This window comes from Coenobita brevimanus, chromosome 5 (assembly GCF_032717465.1).
Source record: "Coenobita brevimanus isolate Jiangsu-jjx chromosome 5, ASM3271746v2, whole genome shotgun sequence".
Taxonomy (NCBI): Eukaryota; Metazoa; Arthropoda; class Malacostraca; order Decapoda; family Coenobitidae; genus Coenobita; species Coenobita brevimanus.
In genome coordinates, this window is record NC_136958.1 from 19,321,908 (window position 1) to 19,342,453 (window position 20,546).

The 20,546-nt window shown below is 40.9% G+C and overlaps 1 protein-coding gene across 1 annotated transcript in view; it reads right to left on the reverse strand.

Annotated features, from left to right (window-relative positions):
• The window catches only part of LOC145398038 (uncharacterized), a 151,586-nt gene that overhangs the window by 52,632 nt on the left and 78,408 nt on the right, over positions 1 to 20,546 (reverse strand). The window contains exons 4-5 of the mRNA XM_080271001.1: positions 18,293 to 18,375; positions 10,487 to 10,672 (exon numbers count right to left, since the gene is read on the reverse strand). Of these exons, the coding sequence (XP_080127127.1) occupies positions 10,487 to 10,672; positions 18,293 to 18,375 (269 nt within the window). The remainder of the gene's footprint in view (positions 1 to 10,486; positions 10,673 to 18,292; positions 18,376 to 20,546) is intronic.

The window sequence follows — 20,546 nt, forward strand, 5'->3', positions numbered from 1 at the left end:
ACTCATCCTCTTGATGCCCACAGTGGGGGCGGAGGGACGTTGGTTACAAGATTGTGACAACGTGAGTTAACTTTTACCTGGTTGTGGTGTAGTGGTATGCTGCCTGGCTCTCACCTGAGAGTCCCGGGTTCGATTCCCGGCATATTGGTAATTTCTCGAATAAGCATATTGTTAAACATCTTGAATCCAACAACTTAATTAGTGATAGACAATACGGTTTTCACGGCGAAAGATCCACCATTGACATACTCAATCTCTTAACTCATACGATCCATCAGTCAATTGATCTTTTTGGAGAAACTCATGCAGTAGCTCTTGATATCTCTAAAGCTTTCGACAGAGTATGGCACCGTTCCCTGCTGTCCAAACTCCCTTGCTATGGACTAACGTCTTTTGTTCCTTTGATTTCTTCTTATCTTAGTGACAGGAAAATAAGAGTAAAAGTAGATGATGTATATTCAAATTTCCACTCAATTAACGCCGGCGTGCCGCAGGGATCAGTTCTGGCGCCAACCCTATTTCTGGTTCACATTAATGATCTCTTATCTGTCACTCACAATCCCATTCACTCATATGCAGATGACTCAACACTACATAGTTCATTCACACTCAGACATCCAATTACAAAGTCTAATATCTCTACCTCTCAACTCAGTACAGCCATCTCCATAAATCAAGATCTATCTACAATCAGTGAATGGGGACAAAACAACCTTGTCTCTTTTAATGCTAGTAAAACTAAATATATACAGTTTACTATTAGACAGATATTGCCAGATTCGTACATTACCATCAGTGCTACTAATATTCCCATCTCCAAAAGTATTGAAATTCTTGGTGTCTCACTTAACAGTGCCCTCAGCTGGACCTCTCATGTCAGATCACTTGCTAAAACCGCCTCAAAGAAACTTGGATTATTGTACAGAGTCCGTAACTTCTTCGCCGATGAGCAGTTGGCTATAATTTATAAGAGTCATGTGCGCTCTCAGCTTGAATATTGCTCACCCTTGTGGGATGGTTGTGGAGAGGTTGCATTAAGACAACTAGACAAAATTCAAAATAAAGCTGTTAGAATCATTAACAACCCTGCCATTACATATAAACTACCTCCCCTGCAAGTAAGAAGGAATGTTGCCTCCCTTGCATTATTTAACAGATATTTTTTTGGCAAATGCTCAGACGAAGTTGCGTCCATGGTGCCACCTCTCCATGCCTTCCCTCGTGCTACACGGGCATCTGGTAGCGCTCATGACTGGAATGTCACTCAACCATATTGCAGAACTTCTGCCTATCAGAATTCTTTCATTCCCCGAACTGCATCTCTCTGGAACTCACTTCCCCAGAGTTGTTTTCCTCCAAATTTCAACCTACAACTGTTCAAGTCTAACTGTTACAGATATTTTATGAACAGAGGACACCAGTAATCTGGTGTATGGATTATTTTTTTTCCCCATTTGTTTTTCCTTCCTCCGTTCTGTTATTTAAAAAAAAAAAAAAAAATGGCGGGGGACAGGGCGACTTGGAGGCGATTTGTTTGTGGCCACCACAAACGGGATTGAGGCGTCTGGCAATAGATAGATAGATAGTATTTTGGGAAGCTTACTGTGTGCAGTTTGAGTTACTGTACTTGCTGATCAGAATAGTTGGGATGATAGGTAGAGGGTAGTTCAGCTTGATACTAGCCTGAAGGGTGCTGCATTGGAAATTCTGGGCCAGATGTCAGTGATGCAGAGAAACAGTTGTCAGTCCCGGATTGAAGTGCTAGAGCACAGACATGGAACCATGTACCAGACTGAGGTTTACAGAGCAATATTCCGGAGCCATTAACAGGCGCAAGAAAAAGTCCTACAGCAGCTTGCTCATGACCTGGAGAGTATGGCACACAAGGCATACCCTGTAGCAGCACCTAACCTGTTGGCTATTCTTCTGGGGGACCAGTTCATCGATGATTTTGATAGTGCAGAACTGAAAGTGCAAATGAAGTAGGTACAACCCAGATGCATGCAAGAAGCACTAGCCAGGGCTCTAGAATTTGAGTCATACGTCAGATCTAGTACGTCTACTTCTCAAGCAGGTCATAGTGCGGGATTCTTGGCAAGAAGGGGCAGGTACGTGAAGTAGAAAAATTTGAAGGAAGGTGCTGGTACTGTGAGAGCCAGGACATCGGAAAGTGGATTGCAACAAATGGATAGTGTTGCCAATTTAGTGCTTTTTGTGCAAGATTTGGCACATTCTGGATATGTATAGCGTCATGTTTTTTTATATAGTACCATGGCACTGTTTAGTGCTGCTGTGGATGTCACTGATTGCACTGCACAGTTGACCATCGTGTGGTGTGGTGCGGTGAGGATCTGCCCCTTCTCCCCTTTGGGGCTAAGATGTGAATGAATGTGTTTGAGTGGATGAGTAAATTGGGAGTGTGTCGTCCTGTCTCGGCTACCTCTCTTTCCTTGGGGAAGCAGCCTTGGTATATAGATAGATAGCTAGATTATCTAATTTAGCTCCGGATTTAGTGCTTTTAGCAACAGTACGATTTATAATAGTTGGGTTAGCAAGGAATATGTAAAAGTATCAGTAATTTTTGAAAATAAGCCTTCTGATAGAAATTTAAAAACTGTTTTTGCTAAATGAGGAATCGTTCCATTCCATCCTGGCCGCCAGCGCCGTCTGGTCTGGAGAGTGGACGTGTCCATGATGGACGGCTGTCCACTATGTCCAGTAGAGCCTTAATCCTCATCTGTGGTGAGTCACCTACAGAACTGAGTTGTTTCTGTTTGGACATTATTTTTGGTTGCCTTTTTATGATGAGCAAAAAATACACTCAACACTTCAGAGCTCAGTGGCTAACTGACTCCAGATTTTAAAACTGGCAATGAGAGAAGATGGAGACGACATAAAATGTTTCTGCAGATACTGAAAGTGTTCGGTGACAGCCAAGTTGAGTGACTTAGAAAGGCATAGAAATACAATCAAGCATAAGAAGGCTGAGGAACTATTCTCTTCACAAAGATATCCCTCTACCACTTGCATTTCGGCAGAAATAACTTCATACAGGGATGCGACTGAAGAAAATTCTTTCCAAGAACTGTTGAATCAGGCCCTAACAATACTTTCTTTACCTCATTCCAATGCTGATGTGGAACAAGTTTTCGGCCAAATGGGCATTGTTAAGTCAAAACTCCATAGCCAGCTAAGTATCAAGAGTTTAAACGCTGTTTTGACTATCAAGTATGGGCTAAGAAGGCACGGAAAATGTTGGTATGATTACAAACTACCTGAGGGTGTTGATCTTCGGATACATACCAGACTTCATCTGAACCACTGACCTTGCATCAATCGGAGGAGGGAATGGCGATGTACATCGAGGGAGACCCCAGAGAGATAACAGAGTGAGAATTAGCAGACCTACAGGTGCTATACTGGTGGGTGAGAAAATGCATTTAATTGTGTGTAGACCAGAATGAATTTACCATATTCACAAATAATTTCTGGTGCTTCTTTTGGTGCTTTCCATGGAAATTTGGCACTTTTTAGTGCATTTTAGGTAATAGTCTAGCGCTATTTTGTGACTTTCAGTTGGCAACTCTGCATGTGGAAGAAAGAACAGGAGAAGACTGGAGGAGGTTGCTGGTTCTGCAGGAAGCTCGAACGCAAGAAGGTGGATCCTTACAAATGGAAAAAGGAACAAGAATGGAACAGTGCAAGGAAACCCATGACTGATATGAACAGATTTTGGACATGTTGTGAGGTAGGACACTTCAGCTACGAGCGTCCAAGTGAGAAGGACTGCAAAAAGAAGGCCGCAGAAGATGGAAGGACAGACAGCAAGCAGTGTATAGGAATGGGAATCTTAGCAAGAAATGCTGCCATACTGTAGTGACAGGGCCAGATGTGTAATGTAGAAGACATGAAGAAGATGCAGATTAAGGATGCAGATTTACAACCAGTGCTAGAGTGGCTGCAGCGGAGTACAATGCGACCATCTTGGGAAGAGGTTTCTAGATTCAGCCCTGCGACCAAGCGCTACTGGAGTCAGTGGGACCTTCTTCATTTGAATAAAGGGCTTCTGTAGCATCAGTGAGAGACACCCGATGGCCTCGGCAAGTACTGCCAACTGGTGGTTCCAAGAAAATGAGGTCTGGGAGCTTGGATGAGTCTCATAACCAGATCACTAGTGGGTACTGGGAGCAAAGAAAACTCTAAGCCAGCTGCAACAGAGGTTCTATTGGACTGGCATGCGGCAGGATGCTGAAAAGTGATGTCAGGTCTGTGATGTATGCTGTGCCAAAAAGGGGTCCAAGAAACGTGGTTGAGCCCTTCTTCAGCTGTGCCAAGTGGGTGCACTGATGGAAAGAGTTGCAGTGGACATTGCTGGACCTTTGCCACTAACTGAAAGAGGAAACTGGTATATATGTGTTGCCATGGACTACTTCACAAAGTGGCCAGAAGCCCATGCTATCCCCGATCAAGAGGCTGCAACTATTGCTCAGGTGTTGCTTGACCAGTTTTTCTGTCGTTTTGGGATGCCAGGCGAGCTACATTCAGACCAGGGTATAAACTTTGAGTCTGCTGTATTCCATGAGTGGTGCAAGTTACTGGGGATCAAGAAGACCAGGATGACCCCACAAAGGCCACAGTCAGATGGGATGGTGGAGAAATTCAACTGGACCCTGGGACCAGAACTAGTCAAGTACTGCGTAGATGGACAAATGGAGTGAGAACAGAAATTACCTGTGTTGCTAATGGCATATCGGTCTGTATCCCATGAGTCTACTGGCTACACCCCTGCAAAACTGATGCTGAGCCACAAGTTATGTTTACCCATTGACTTGTTAATGGGAAGACCATCTGGTGAAGAGCCTCCTTCAGACACCTCCAGCTATGCGAAGCATCTTCAGGAATGGCTGGCTAAGTACATCACTAAGTGCGAGGAGTCCTTAAGATTTCAGGAGAGGTAATGAAGTGTAAGTACGGTGCCAAGGCAAGTGAGGTGAGCTTCAAGAATGGTGACCAAGTTTGGTTATACAATCCTCATCGAAAGAAGGGACATTCACCGAAGATGCAAAGCCCATGGGATGGGCCGTACACTGTGCTGGACTGCCTATCAGATGTAACATTCTGGACAGGAAATCTCGCCCAAATGTGGTACATGTGAATCGCATGTGATGGGCCATTGCATTACAGCTGGGATGTCTCCAGGGAATCGTGCTCTTCCACAGCCGCGGATTTTGAGGAGGACCAACGAACTGAAGTACAAGAGGATGGTGACAGTTTCACAAGAGAAGTGCATCAGGAAGCGGACAAAGACATTCCAGGAGGAGTGGACTGTGTGGAGGAGAAAGGACCTTGTCAGAAGCAGCATAGGAGAAGACTTGATAAGTTGAAGGATTATTTTGCCTATAGTTAGATGTTTCATTAGGATTAGGGTTTATGTTTGTATATAGTGTGTAGTTTTGTCGAGACAACAAAAGGATTAGGGAGAGGGTAGTGTTGTGAAGCTGGATTGCTATCTAGATTGTTCTGGAGAATTCTCGATGTTTGCCGCAGTTTCAGTACGAGTCAGAATTGCCAGTTAGCATGCTGTTTTGTAAGTTGTACAGTAATTTTTATGCTCTTTTTCTCAATAATATTTTATTTAAGTGATTGCGTGTTAAATTATGTAATTTAATGCAAGAGGAAACGTTGGAAGAGGGGGAGAGAAGTGTAGATGAGATGTGGGAGGATGTGAACAAAGTTTTGCATGAGACTGCTGAATGTACGATTGGAAGGAGACATAGATTCAGGAGAAAGAAATGGATATCAGAGGAAACGTGGGATATGATAAAAAAGAGAGGTGAGGCTAAATTGAGGAGTGAGATGCAATGCGTTGATGAACGAGAGATTGAATTAGCAAGAGCTGCGTACTGGAGTTTGAATTCAGAAGTAAGAAGGTTAGCTAGGAGAGATAAAAGAAGATGTGTGGATGAAAAGGTTGCAGAGACTGAAATCTTAATAAACAAAAATGATGGACAGAGTCAAAGAATAGCATATGAATCGATTAGAGAACTGAGTGGTAATGCAGGTAAACGCAAGGAAATACCAGTTAGAGACAGGGAAGGAAATTTATTGACCAAAGATGGAGATATTAAAAATAGATGGAAAGAGAATTTTGAGACAGTTCTTAATAGACCAATACCACCAGAAGAGGATATACCGTCTGCTCAGGAAGATTTAAATATAGAAACAGGAGAGTTGAGGCTTGCAGAAGTGGAGAAAGCAGTAAAACAGTTAAAGAATAATAAGGCACCAGGGGAGGATGGTTTATTTCCGGAAATGTTTAAAGTGGAGGGGGATAGATTAATAATGATCTTGACCAAGCTATTCAATAAGATATGGGTGACGGGGTTACTACTATCAGTTTGGAAGAATGGTGTAATTGTTAAAGTTCCGAAGAAGGGAGACCTGAGTGAATGTGGCAATTGGAGGGGAATCTCTTTGTCACCGATAGTTTTGAAAGTTTTCAGTAGAGTGTTGTTAAATAGGTTGGAGCCGGTGGTTGAGGGTATTCTGAGGGATGAACAGGCTGGTTTTAGAAAGGGACGTGGTTGCAATGGTCAGATCTTTATAGTTAGGCATTTGATGCAGCAAGTTAATGAAATGAGAGTACCGTTAAGTCTTTGTTTTGTTGATTTTGAAAAGGCTTTTGATAGTGTTTCGAGAGAGACTATGGGGAAGATCATGAGACATTATGGAATAACAGAGGAGTTTGTGAGGGTCATTATGAACATGCATGAGGACACATTTTGTAAAGTGATGGTTGATGGTTGTCTGAGTGATTCGTTTGAAGTCAAGTCCGGAGTAACTCAAGGTGGTGTTCTATCGCCTTTACTATTTATATTGGTCATTGATTACATTATGAAACGCGTTGGAACAGAAACCGGTGCAGGTATATTTTGGGGAGAGAACAGGAAACTTTTGGATTTAGATTATGCAGATGATATAGTTTTGATTTGTGATGGGCCAGAAGAGATGCAGAGAGTGTTGGACTGTTTGGTGAGTGAAGGTCGCAAGGTGGGTTTGGTTATTAATTGTGGAAAAACTGAAATAATCAATATGAATATGGAAAATGCGCAGGAATGTGTAATTGGAGGTATGGTTGTAAAGCAAGTTGATAGGTTTAAATATTTAGGTACTTATTTAGCCAAGGATGGTTCTTTGAACTTTGAATTCGAGGAAAGGTTAAAGAAGGCTAATCAGGCAATGGGAATGCTTAAAAATATTTGGAATAATAGCAATTTTTCTGTGCATACAAAAATCAAACTTTATAAGGTAATGGTTAGGAGTATCTTAATTTATGGACACGAGTCTTGGTACAGCACAGTGACTATGGAAAAAAAATTCTTTGTGTTTGAAAATAAAGCACTTAGAAGAATATTAGGAGTTAAGTGGTGGGAAAGGATACCAAATAGTAGAATTAGAGAAATAACGGGAGTGCAGCCGATCGATGAATATGTTAGATTCTCACGATGGAAGTGGCTAGGACATGTGTATAGGAGACAGGGAATAGTACGAGGTACACCAGGGTGGGTGGCACTTGGTAGGAGAGGTAGAGGAAGGCCTAAAGAGACGCGGGTGAGGACAATGAGACGGGAAGCTGGAGATGAGTGTTGGGGAGATCTTGAGGAGCTAGCACAAGATAGGATGTGGTGGTGTGAGTTCATCGAGGCCCTATGCATCCCCGAGGGTGCCACAGGAAATGATTGATTGATTGATTGATTGTCATTGCTAAATAATTTACAGTGTTAAGGAATGTAAGAAAACTCTGGCATGTTTTGGATACCTCCGAGTTAGCAACTGTTGCTTCTCCTAGAATGTAGATCATTCTAGAACAATGCAAGCTTATATAAAGATAGAGAAGAGACTAGAGGAATCAGTCAGTTTTCAGTGTAGTTTGAGTGTTGTTCAGTGTCATTGCAGTGCAGTTTGTATATTATTGGTACTTGTGAAAATAGTGAAGTGTTTTTGGCAGACGGTGAAGTGTCATTGCAGTTATAGTTTGTACAGCTCCACTGCTTGTGAAAATAGTGCAGTGATGTTGGAAAGCAGTAAGTGTAATTATTTGGAAAATAAAGACAAACTTTGGAAGCCAGTGTTTATTTTCACCTCAGCTGATCTTGTGTGCTGTAACCCAAAAGGCTGACCATAGGAAGCACAGCTCACTTGGCAACGTCCTTCCTATACTGAACTAATGCTGTTTGGAGCTACTGTGGCACTGTGGGGCAGCGACGTAGCAGTATCACTGAAGTCCTCCAAAATACCTCCGTCCTTGATTTTTTTTTTTTTTTTCATTTGTGAAGTAGTTCATCTTTTTCATCAAACTTTGACTTCTTTTGTAGTATACGAAAAATAATGGGTTTATTACTCACGTTGAAATTTACGACGTACAAAGAATCGTACATTTAAATATTCAGTACATAGATCTGCATTGAATCTGTGTGGTTTTTACTATATTAGAACTCCCCCACAAGTTTTATGCAGTCACAGTATTTCAAATATGGTATAGTTTTGTGGCGATTCTTCTTCAGTAAGGTGCTGATCATGAGGGTTATCCATGATTCTGCAGTCATAATTCATAATTATGTTGGGAATTTATGTTGTTGCATAAATAGCCTAGGCCTAATTGATATTTCTCTCTTTGAAATATTATTTCTCATATTCTTATACGTAATATTCATAGTACTGCTGGATCTAGTAGGGTTTTGAGACACACTGAAATTAGCCCAGTTTATTTGTTTAAATTCCCACTCAAGACTGAAACTATCCTACAAGCCTCCGAAAAGACACCCCTACCCTCCTCAGAAATCCTTGATTGTTCACTTGCACCTGAAGTGAGGTCAGAACTCTGAATCGCCTGGTGATCTGGTCTCACTTCACTACCCTATCATCATTGGCCACATGGATTGGGTTGTTAACAGCTACGAAATTTAATGTCATTATTTCCATTTCTCTGTTACTAGCCAAGGCATTCCTAACATTGTCATATAGAACCCTGCTAAACATAGCTTTTCCTGGCCTATTGAGGTGATGGCCACTTCTACCATATAGGCTCCTTTTTTTTTTTTTTTTATGTGACCGACTCTGGGCATAGGCTTCACAGCCTGCTATCAAGGCCCAGCAGTCCTCCTACATACCATACACCTCTACATGTCACCACTTCGGCGCTAACACCCACCGTCCATATTGAATACATGCTAGGGCTGTCTCATACAGGACTGGTGTATTGGTATTCCTGGTATGAAAAAAAAAAAAAAAATGTCCCAAGCATCAACAAACACACACAACTTACTTTCTACACAGACCTTCAAACGTACTTTTGACTCTTATCATTCTTTGAGGATCACAGAACGAACTTCAAATCTTGATAACAGACCACAGATAACTAACTTCCTAGGGATTTCCTCGAACCTCCTAATAAGATCCCTATACTTCCTAAGTATCTCTTCTGAAAGTTACATTATTATTTTCCATCACAGTAGCAAAGACAATCCTGAATGGTATTGCTAAGTCACCATCTCTCTCAGGCACGTCCTAGATCTTGGTATCATAAACCCAGAAAAGCAAAAACTCTTCCTCGTTGAACTTTGAGCACAGAACTCTTTCTTCCGATGCCCAATCAACGAATCCCTGTCAAGTATGAAGCTAGACTCATCTTTCATTTCATCTCCTACAATCTGAAACCGATTCCTGATAAATTGATAGATACACTTCTATCAGTGTTACTTACCTTGGGCTTGCATCCTCCTTTGACTGGCTGAAAACTATGACTTTAATGTAGTCTGATCTCGGCCTGAGCTAGCCTTGTTTCAGACTTATCTATCTTGGCAGACACATTTGCTTCCACTTCCTCTACATACGCTGCCTTGATACTTACCATTCCAATAACTCTTCCATCGTTTTAACTTGTCACTTAACACGTCCTGTGGTTCACTGCTTTCCAAATTTACTGTCTCTGTTTTTCTCCTAGTTTTTAAACTAAACCTACTCGCTAACACGCAAGAGAAACAACCCATGCGAGTATACCGACTTTCCTCTTTTTCACAATGAGTTTTCCAATGAACTGCTTAAAACACAAGCAGCAGGAGAATCGTTGGGCAGGCGCCATCTAAAGTGATTCTTGGAAAGAGCTCTGAGAGCACTTCATATCCTGAGCAGATCAAAGGTCAGCTTTGACAAACTGTAAATGCTTACTCACTTGACAATGTTATGCTTTGATGTAAATATTAATAAAGGAAATTATTATGCGATACCCCGAATCTGTGAAAGGATGGACGGTTTTCGATGCAGTAAGTTGAACCAAAATATTATTCAGAAAGTACTTGATGTTATGTCAAAGCCATGTTCACACGACATTTTTCTATTGAAAACGCGATTTACACTACGATCATTACCAATGTCGATATTTTAAACTTCCTTGTAGCCCAAAACTCACAAGTGGTCAATTACCAACCGTGTATGCGTATGAGCGGACGACGACTATGGCTGCGATGTGTAATGCTCCTAACAGCAGACGGACGACGGGCACGTAAAAGGGACGGTCGTGGGGCGTGAGCAGGTCGTGGGTCAGGTGAATGCCGTTACCCACCACACCAACCAGAGCCGCCAACACCCACAACATCACACCCACGTAGCTCTCCTGAAACATTGTCAACATTATCATTACCCACCACACCTACAGACCCATCAGATCCATTAACACCCACAGCATCACACCCACGTAGCGCTCCTGAATCATCATCAACATCACCCATCACACACTACACCCACCAGCATCCATAACATCACACTCAAGTAGCCTCTCTGAATCATCATCATCATCATCACACACCACACACCACACCCACCAGCATCCACAACATCACACCCAAGCAGCTCTCTTATCAATCAGTATCATCATCGTCACCACGCATCGGCACCCATTGCATCACATCAACATAGCTGTCCTAAAATATCATCATGATGTCATCATCGCCATCCACAGATCTCCTACACGACCTAGCGCCACCTGTACCATCATACCCACGTCATAGTCCTGATACATCTTCATCATCAAACCCAAGCGTACCCAAGTACAATCAAGCTCTCTGTTGTAAGTATGATTTATTTCTGCAGGATGAACACACACAAGGAAAGCAAAAGCTTGTCATAATTATAGTTTTCCCTCTTAAACCACATTTGTTTTGCAGAAAGGAGAGAAAAGGGAGATGGCAAAATCTTCTCATGGCTGGTGTTCTTCCTACAAAAGCATACTCGTATCTGAAGCAGAACAGGGAATCCATCGAAAAGTTTTTCGTGAATGCAGGACTAAAGGACGAATACATGAAAGAGCTTATTCATTTCTTCCGAAAAGCAGGTCTCCATACCAGTGCTAGATAATGATGAATATCTTGAAGTCATATTTATCCCGTTTTTATTCACTCTATCTTCGTTGCGAAGTGTTCTGTATTTGCAAACTTAAAATAAAATAATAATTAGAGCCCCCCCCTCCCCCCAAAAGGGGGAATCACACCAGCCGCGAGGCGTAGTGCTGGCATATTCTTCCATTTTCCGTCGGTACAGGCTAGTGACGTCCACAGGTGCTTGCACTGATGAAGCCTGGAGGCGTTGCTGCCCGGTTATAAAAAGTACCCCAGTCTCTTTGCTATCCCCGGAAAAAGGGTGGCTAACGCATGATAGGGCTGCTTCAGCCTGCAGTCCACCAAGTTCACATCCAAGTAAACCCGAGGACACACCCCAAAAAATCTCCTCTGCACATTCTAGAACAATAATTGAAAAAATTCCACTACCGCCTTATTTATTTGTGTTCCTTCTATTTTTACTAACACTGTACATGGATGGAACTTTATATGGAATTTAAAAGAGCTGGATAGTCAGAAATATCTGACTTGCTAAAAACAAAGCAAACAGCAACAGCGCTCAGTATCGTCCAGCAGTCTCCTATGTAAAAAACATTTTTTCTAGGCCATGTATACGACTCTGGTATGATTGACTGACATGCAGAATTTGTGCTTACAGTAACTCTTTCAGTCTGAGGAAGTAACTGTCATTTCTTTGCCTCCACATGAAATAAAAGGGTTTTCTGTTTGTACTCACAGATCACGGAGCTGATCATGATCTGGTTTGAATTTACATCCCGACTTTCCTCCGTTTATTGATGTTGCAGTTAACTTTATAGCAGATATGAGATAATACCCATATAGCCTACGAATGCCTATGTGGAATGCCGGTGGGATAACCTTCTATGGATACATATGATCACTTTATTATGCATTTTTTCTTTCTTTCTTAGCAATTTCTTTAATGTGATTTTTATTCTTTTCCTGGGTGCGTTTTCAGGTTTTGACAGACGTCATATGACAGACGGACGTCATCTTAGAACACCGTTTCGGCACTGATCTACCATCATTAGTGTTACTTTATCTAAACAAAACGCAAACTACTGTAACAACCTCATTCCTCAGGCATACTCATGTCTAAACTATTTTACCCTAACGAAACCCAAATCCTAGTAACCTGACAACCTAATTTATCCCAGCATAAACTTATCTAACCCAATCTCTCCAAACCTTACCTAACCTAACCTATTTGAATCTAACCTAATCTAACCAAACTTATCATAGCCTAACTATGTTTGCCCTGAGCTAGTCTAATTTTACCCTAACTTGCTGCTTTTGTCACTTATAAAATTATGACGCCATCATAATAGAGCGTGGTAGTCCGTCTGTTTATCCATTATATGAAACTCATTTCCCCTTTTTTGCTGACAGAACTTCTTCATACTCGAAAACGCACTTCGGTACACCTATACAAAATCCCTGAATCAACGTAAAAGTAGTTTTTTTTTTTTTTTTCCCTGTAAAGAAGAAGTGGTCCCAAACCTCAATGAAGTATACTACCTGAGGGAAACGGCTATGCATAGCTTTAATTTATATGTTTTCAATGACAACTCTTCAAATAGGTCAGTTTAGGATGGTTTAACGTAGATACAATAAAAGGAGGATACAGGAGTTGGAGAACTCCCCCCTCCCCAGCACACCTTATTTACGAGGCGCGTTAAAAAACGTTTCTGACGGATGCTTAATGCTGAAAAGAAAGTGTCTACAGTTACTATGCTAAGTAATATGCAAACTGATTCCAGTGTCCGTTAGTCGGGTACAGTTCCGAAAATTCAGCATTTATTGAATAGTTTTCCCGCATGGGAGTGTTGCCCCAGTAGCATGAATATGTTTCAGGGTCTCCATAATTTTATCCGACTACCATTAATCTATTTCAGTTCTATTTAATTTACATCTGAGTGCTTGTTAAGAACCTTCTTCATGTGACGCCAATAAATAAAATATATATATATATATATATATATATATATATATATATATATATATATATATATATATATATATATATATATATATATATGGAAGAACTAGGAGAATGATCGTTCAAGATCCAACCCAACCCTTCTCATGAGGAAGACCGAAGCAGATAACGGAATCTGCTTTTTGCTAAGTCATGGCCAACACGTCCGAGAATATGGATTCAATCGCCCAAATAAAACACGGTGTGACTGTGGATCTGTGATGTGATTTATGATCTGAGACGGATACGCACCAACAGAAGAGGGAAAAAGTCCGCCTATGATTTTTTCTTACGAGGGAAGGAGGGGTATCAGATAAGAGCCTGCAAAACTCCTCTACTGCCTTGTTATCCTTGCCTTTGGGTGGCTTGTTGAATAGTATAATCTACCTTATAATATACAGCCTCAAAAGAACCAGAAGGCCTGTTGCTGTTAGCCTTCCTTTAAACACCTTGGTTCTCCTTAATAAAAGAGTTTTTTCCTTAACCTGATGAAATCCTATGGAGTAGCATGAATAAAACAGAATTAAACACCTGTTATGCCGGAGCTTATACCAGCGCAATTGATCAAATATTCGTACGTCTTCGTCAGCCAGTTACAAGATTCACTCCGAAGCTAGATGGAGTGTCAGAGGATTTCACAATTTCATTATAATTTACCAAATCAAATCACGAAACTATTCTCATTTCGGTACAAGACTTTTAGTAAGCTCCAAACGTTCGTAGAAATTTACAGCCACAAGCAAAACAAAACCTTGACGAAAACTTCTCTGCCGACTGCGGCGTGGAAGGTGTTATGTGAACTATTGTTATGTGATTACAACATGAAACATACAATAAAATAGCATGAGAAGGAAACATACTGTCTGACGTTTGAGGATGAATAAGAATTTTAGAAATCTTACTAATGGCTATATAGTAAATCTGTCAGTATGATAATAGACTGAGGTCATTGTTTACTACAGTCTGGTCAGTAGTTGAAGAAAATGATGCAGCTATTTTTGCCGGATTATAAAATGTTACATTAAACACTAAATTAGAGTATTAGGATTTAACTATTTTTGTGACTGAACTGACTACATGTATTATTATAAATGTGAAGTATCTATTAGATATTTATCTAGTTTAAATATTTATGGGCATCACACAGACCCAAAATAATCGGACCTTATAAAAGGCATACACTTTCACCCCTAATCATGGAAAAGAAAGAGAGAAAGTGACTTTTACTGTTAGTATATATATATATATATATATATATATATATATATATATATATATATATATATATTTTAGGGTGTTCAGGATTTATAGGGGAAATTTTTTTGGGGATAATTAGGTGGCTAAAGTATGCAATCGATTCCACTTTACAAACAAGGCATTCAAGCAAAAATTTATGTTTTTTTATCAATGCAAAGTCGTACCTCAATACCCCTGCGATCTGTAAATCTAAATGATCTGAGTACGTGAAGGGTATGGTGAAGAAAGGTAAAAATAAACAGTGTGGTACAAAAAGAAACAATATTCTTAAGCTATACAACAAGCAAAATCAGTTTATTATATATGGGATTTTTTTGGTCTAGTCGTAGAGGGCTCTGTGGTCCTGCACAACATGGAAGATCAGCTGTCGTTTTTCATCAGTCTTCGTCAGACCACTGTTGTAGACCCTTGCCAGTTTGACTGCCCGCTCAGCAGCGTCATTGACCACTTTGAGGTGGGCCATTAAATCAGGAATGAGGCAGAGGTCATTGATGCTTATCGGATTATCCAGCCTCAGACACTGGAAGAGGTTTTTCGACTTCTGGGTGACAAACTTAGAGATTCAGAGATCTGATGCCTTACCAATCGTCATGTTCAAACGGCATAGACCCTTCTTCCTCTGCAGTGCTGTAGTCACATTTTTCAGCATTTCGTGCTTTTCCTCAGCAGAGACTTTGTCAGAATACATGGCTAGTGGAGCCACGTCCTCATTGAGGTACCAGAGGTGGCTTTTGACTTTGTCCAGTACCGTCTTTGCCACAAGGGGATCCACCTCTTTGAATTCTTCAATCTTCTTCGGGAGATTAAGGTCATTGATTGGAGCGTCGACAGCATTTGGGGCTTCAAACCAGTGCATCACATAGATGGTGATAAGGATGACATAGATGCGTTTGATGGCCGCCTTTTGTGCCATGTGAAGGGGAAGGAGGCTGCATCCTTCAGTTGATTTCTAAAAAAGGAAGATCTTGAGGCAGTAAAGACCTTTGGCCATCCAACGTACTCTGTGATAGGCATCTGGAAGGTAAAACGTCATCCGTGCTGGCTTTATGCTGATGAAAGCCAAAGACAGCTGGAAGAGCTCAAGGTAGTCATCACGGGGTTGCGCACGATCCATGTGGCTGAGTATGAAGTGTTCAATGTCCTCGGCTCTGTTGGCAATCCACAACTGAGATGTTTCATCTAGGACATCATCGTAGGGATCGAAAGAATCTGTGTCAGTTTTGTTCCAGAACTCTTTGAATCGACCGAAGAGAGGAATTTCAAGACTAGAAGAAGAGAAAAAGACGTCAAAGATCACTGCCACTATGAGTTCACATATATGGTGCCTGCATGCCAAGAACAACAGCGGGACTTGGAGACCTCTTGAACTCCAGTGTTATATATATCACAACAGAGCCATGCAATCCAGGCCTTCACTTCAAGTCATTCATCTAGAGTCCTTAGTACTGCCACTCCCATTGCTTCGCCCATTCCAGCAGGGATCTTAGGGATCGCCAGGATCTTCTCTGTACCAATCTTTGTAACAACAATCAGCAGATGATCACTGTGGCCGCTACCATCTCTGATGGGCAAGAGCTTCCCATCAAAATGGAGAATCAAAGGTGTTTGTGGCTGGAATTCCATTTGGATCTTTTCAGCGATCTCAGCCCTTGATTCCTTCCGAACAGAGTGCAGAGATCAGACAGACAACGTGAGATCCCCCGCATCAATCCCTGCTGCAGTCAAGGCGGGAGTTACCATTTGCACTGCAGCTCACGTTGAAATCCCTGTCCAATCACGTGCGCCAAGAAATACAGGGTCATCAACAACCCACCTTCGCCTTGGACCCAAACATGGAACTTTTGGAGTGGATGAAGTAGACAGCCCTGGAACTTCTTCATTGCCACCTTCATCCTCAGAATTACTTGATGTGGACGTTTCTATCTCTCGTATTCCTCCCTTCTCCTGCATTTTCTTTATTTCCTCCTCGGACTTCAGACGTCTCTTGTCTTCTTCCTTCTTTCTTTTGTCCTTGGGCTTCATTCTGGTCTTGTGCATTTTGTCTTCAGTGCCAATGTACATTTTCCTACTGGTACACTGGTCGATCAGGAACTCCTTGTCCTCCTGCATCTTCAGCACTGCCAATACGTCACCTTTGGCCAAGTCAAATAGACCTTTCAAATGGACATCCCTGTAGCGGGCTTCTTTTTGTTTTTGAGTCTTCCCACCTCAAGCTGTATTCCGTACCACGTTACTGTATTTTTCGTACTCCTTTTCTCAGCTTTTGCACAGCGCGCCGCTTTTCAGCCATGGGAATGGATTCTTTGACCCATACTGCCGTTGCTTCTTCAACAACCAGTGACAACAATGTTGGCAGGTCTTTCTTTCCCACCTTCAGGAAGTAGAAAAGTCATTGTAGGACGTTTCCAATCGTTGGCAACTGACTCAAATTCAACCAACTGTCTTTTCGAGCAACACAGGGTAGGAATACAATGGTTTTGGACCTTGTACTAGCCATCTGAAAAGAAACAACATGGAGTTGTGGGAGAAAGCATGACTCACCTCAATCACCAAGAAACCAAAATACACTGGTGCCATGAGGCATGGGTCTGAGAAGGCCAAAGAAAAATGACAAAATATGGTGTAGTTCCCTCCATTAGTGGAACTGAATAAGCACTTTGCCCTTCAAGTTCCTGAAGGTTCGATTTTTCTGAACACCCTATTATATATATATATATATATATATATATATATATATATATATATATATATATATATATATATATATATATGTGTGTGTGTGTGTGTGTGTGTGTGTGTGTGTGTGTGTGTGTGTGTGATATCCATAAATATGGTTGTAATAATAGTTTTTTTTTTTTTTTTTATTCCAAGCTGTAATGTCAGTTTACCTTGTGGAACAATCGAGTACTCTTTCTTGGTAAATTCAGTACAATCCTTATGAAGATGTAACAAGAAAAGCGTCGTCGTAGCTGAAATATTTCGGAAAAGAGTTCTGATTCACTGTTTAATATCATCATCACCACCATCATCATTGTCATCATCATCATCATCATTCCGATCTCTTTTTCCCACTTAACACTATCCCCACGCCAGTATAATCAATGCATTCACTACAGACACCCTTTCCTCCACTAGCATAGAGAAGGGTTATTTCTGGCTGTCGCTTTCTCAGCACAATGACCCCACTGTCATTCTCCCAGCACCATTTGCACACTGTCAAAGTCACAACACCATTTCCTCACTATCAGTGTCACAACAACAAGACCTACTTTCAGTGTCCCAACTTCAGTACCACATGTCAGTATCATAGCACCAAAAACAACTGTCAGTGTCACAGTACCAATAACCACTGTCAATATCTCACCACCAATACCCACTGTCAGTATCACAGCGCCAATGCTCACTGTCAGTACACATCACCAATACCCACTGTCAGTATCACACCACCAATACCCACTGTCATCATCAAAGCACCAATACCCATTCTCAGCATCCCAGCACCAATGCCCACTGGCAGCATCACATCAATACTCACCGTCTGCATCACTGTTGTCTCTGTTGCTACCCCTCCTTCATTCGTATTTTGCTCGTATGGAGAAATGTTTATTCTTGCCAACACTTACCCAACACAGTTAGTACCTACCTTTAGTATCCCCAGTAGCAAAAGTAAGTTGAGGACCAGTGTACCCAGTCCAGCTCCGAGTATTGGCCAGTACCCACTCCAGCCTGAAAAGAATTGTAGAGGTACTTGTCGTAGTGGTAACTGTCATAGATGGGAATCACCGTAGTGGTAGTTGTTGTTGCAGTAGGTAGTTTTGGTTGTGGTAGTTCTGGTTCTGGTGGCTATGGTAGGGAAGTAGTAGCTGTGGGAGTGTTACTTGTGACAGTAGTGGCTGTGGATTTGGTAGTTGTGGTAATGATACTTGTGACAGTGGTGGATAAGGTAGTGGTACTTGTGGCAGTGATATTTGTGATTGTGGTGGATGAGGTAGTGGTAGTTGTGGTAGTGAAATTATGATAGTGGTGACTGTGGTAGTGGTACTTCCGTTAGTAGTGGTGCATGATAATGGTGTCCGTGGTAATGACAAAAGACATGAATGTCCTATATTTGGTTTGTTAATATCTGACGGAACTGGGTTACTTCCACAACTTAAATTTTGGAGGTTGCATGATGAGAAAGTAGGATTGAGTCTCCTTAGATGTCTGTCGTTACAAGTGGTGATACTCGTAGGAGTGCTGTCTCAGAAGCACTTGTATATTTTGATAAAACACAAATGACACTAGCAGCTGTGAGGAAGATGTTGGTAACAAATGTTGGAGAAAATATCAGATGGCTTCTACTTATGTTCAAAGTAGAGGACGTATGTATGTTCCATCATACAGTTCCTGAAAATGTTCAACAGTTTACTGTAATAATTATCACACTCATACACAATATTCCGAAAAATTCATTTGGCTCCGAAGATCACATCACTGCGTTTCGAAAGTTAGTGTGCAATATATCGATACTCATTACCGAAACTGCATTAGTTTTGATCTGGTAGTGGAAACAGATTTGGTTAAATGTATCATAAAGCTTAAAAAAAAAAAAGTCACCGAAGTTGATGGTTTCTCAATATAGTATACTAGCTTTTCAGTACTATATAGCAAAGCCTCATCAACAAATATTTTTCAAATATTTATGACTGCCTTTATTACAGGCAAGACTAAAGTTCGTTGGTTTTCTTTTGGCAGGAAGTATCGTTCCTTGGCTCATTTTCCTCGTTCCTAAAGGGCAAAATAAGATAATAAACGTCGTTTGTATAACAAATTTTTCGTGACACACATATTCTGATGTTAGTATTTTGTTACACCTCAGCATTCACTATGGAGGAATGTAAATTTAAAGTAAAGCTATAAAGAACAGAACATACTCGTAATTTGTCATACTAATAGATCAGGGATTCTTAACCTGGGGTCCATGGATGGGCTTCAGGGGGTCAGAATAATTGAGGACAATTTAGCGATATTGAGTGATGCCGTTTGGCATCATTATCTGAAAAGAAAAAAAAGAAAAAAAGAAGAGTCTTAAGTTCTGGTGTCCCTTGACACAGGCCTACCCTCGTCTGGCAACGCGAGCTATGAGTGCTCTGATTCAGTTTCCTACTACATACCTTTGTGAGTCAGGGTTTTCAGCGCGTGTTTCTATCAAAACGAAAAGTCGAAATCAACTGGATGTCAGCGATGACATAAGTGTTTCCTTGTCAAAGACCACTCCACAATTTCATCTTCTTGTTCAAGGCAAACAACAACAACAACCCTCTCTTGAAATGAACTTTTGAGCAGAATTAAAGTTTAGTTTTGTTTAATTTCCTTAAGTTGGATGTATTTCATTTGTAAATCTAGTGGCCATTTTTTTTTTTTTTTTTTTTGCATGAAAAAGAGTAAGAAAAAAATTCTTTGTAAAGACTTTTATACTTTGTGCATGTCATACACTGCGTGAGGTAGTTTTCATTAAAATAAAGTATATTCATTGCATGCAAATTGCTGTGTGTATGTGCTTATGTGCATTTTTGTAGGGAAAGGGTTCATAGCTTTCACCAGATTCTCAAAGGGGTCCGTGACTCAAAAAAGGTTAAGAACCACTGTAATAGATGAACATTCCACCGCTGTCGCCAACATTCTCTTCAGAGAAAAGCAATATAACATTTTACCTGTTTCATCACCTTAATATTTTCATATCCCCCCCAAAAAAAAAAAAGTAATTTATGAGGAAAAATCATTCAGCCGGATGCTGGAGCGCTCTTAATTATATATCAGAGATATATCCCAGAAATTTCATGGAAGGTTTTGACGAGAAATTACGGATATTAATTAAACGAAAATGTTTATTCTGGTATAACGAAAATGTACATATT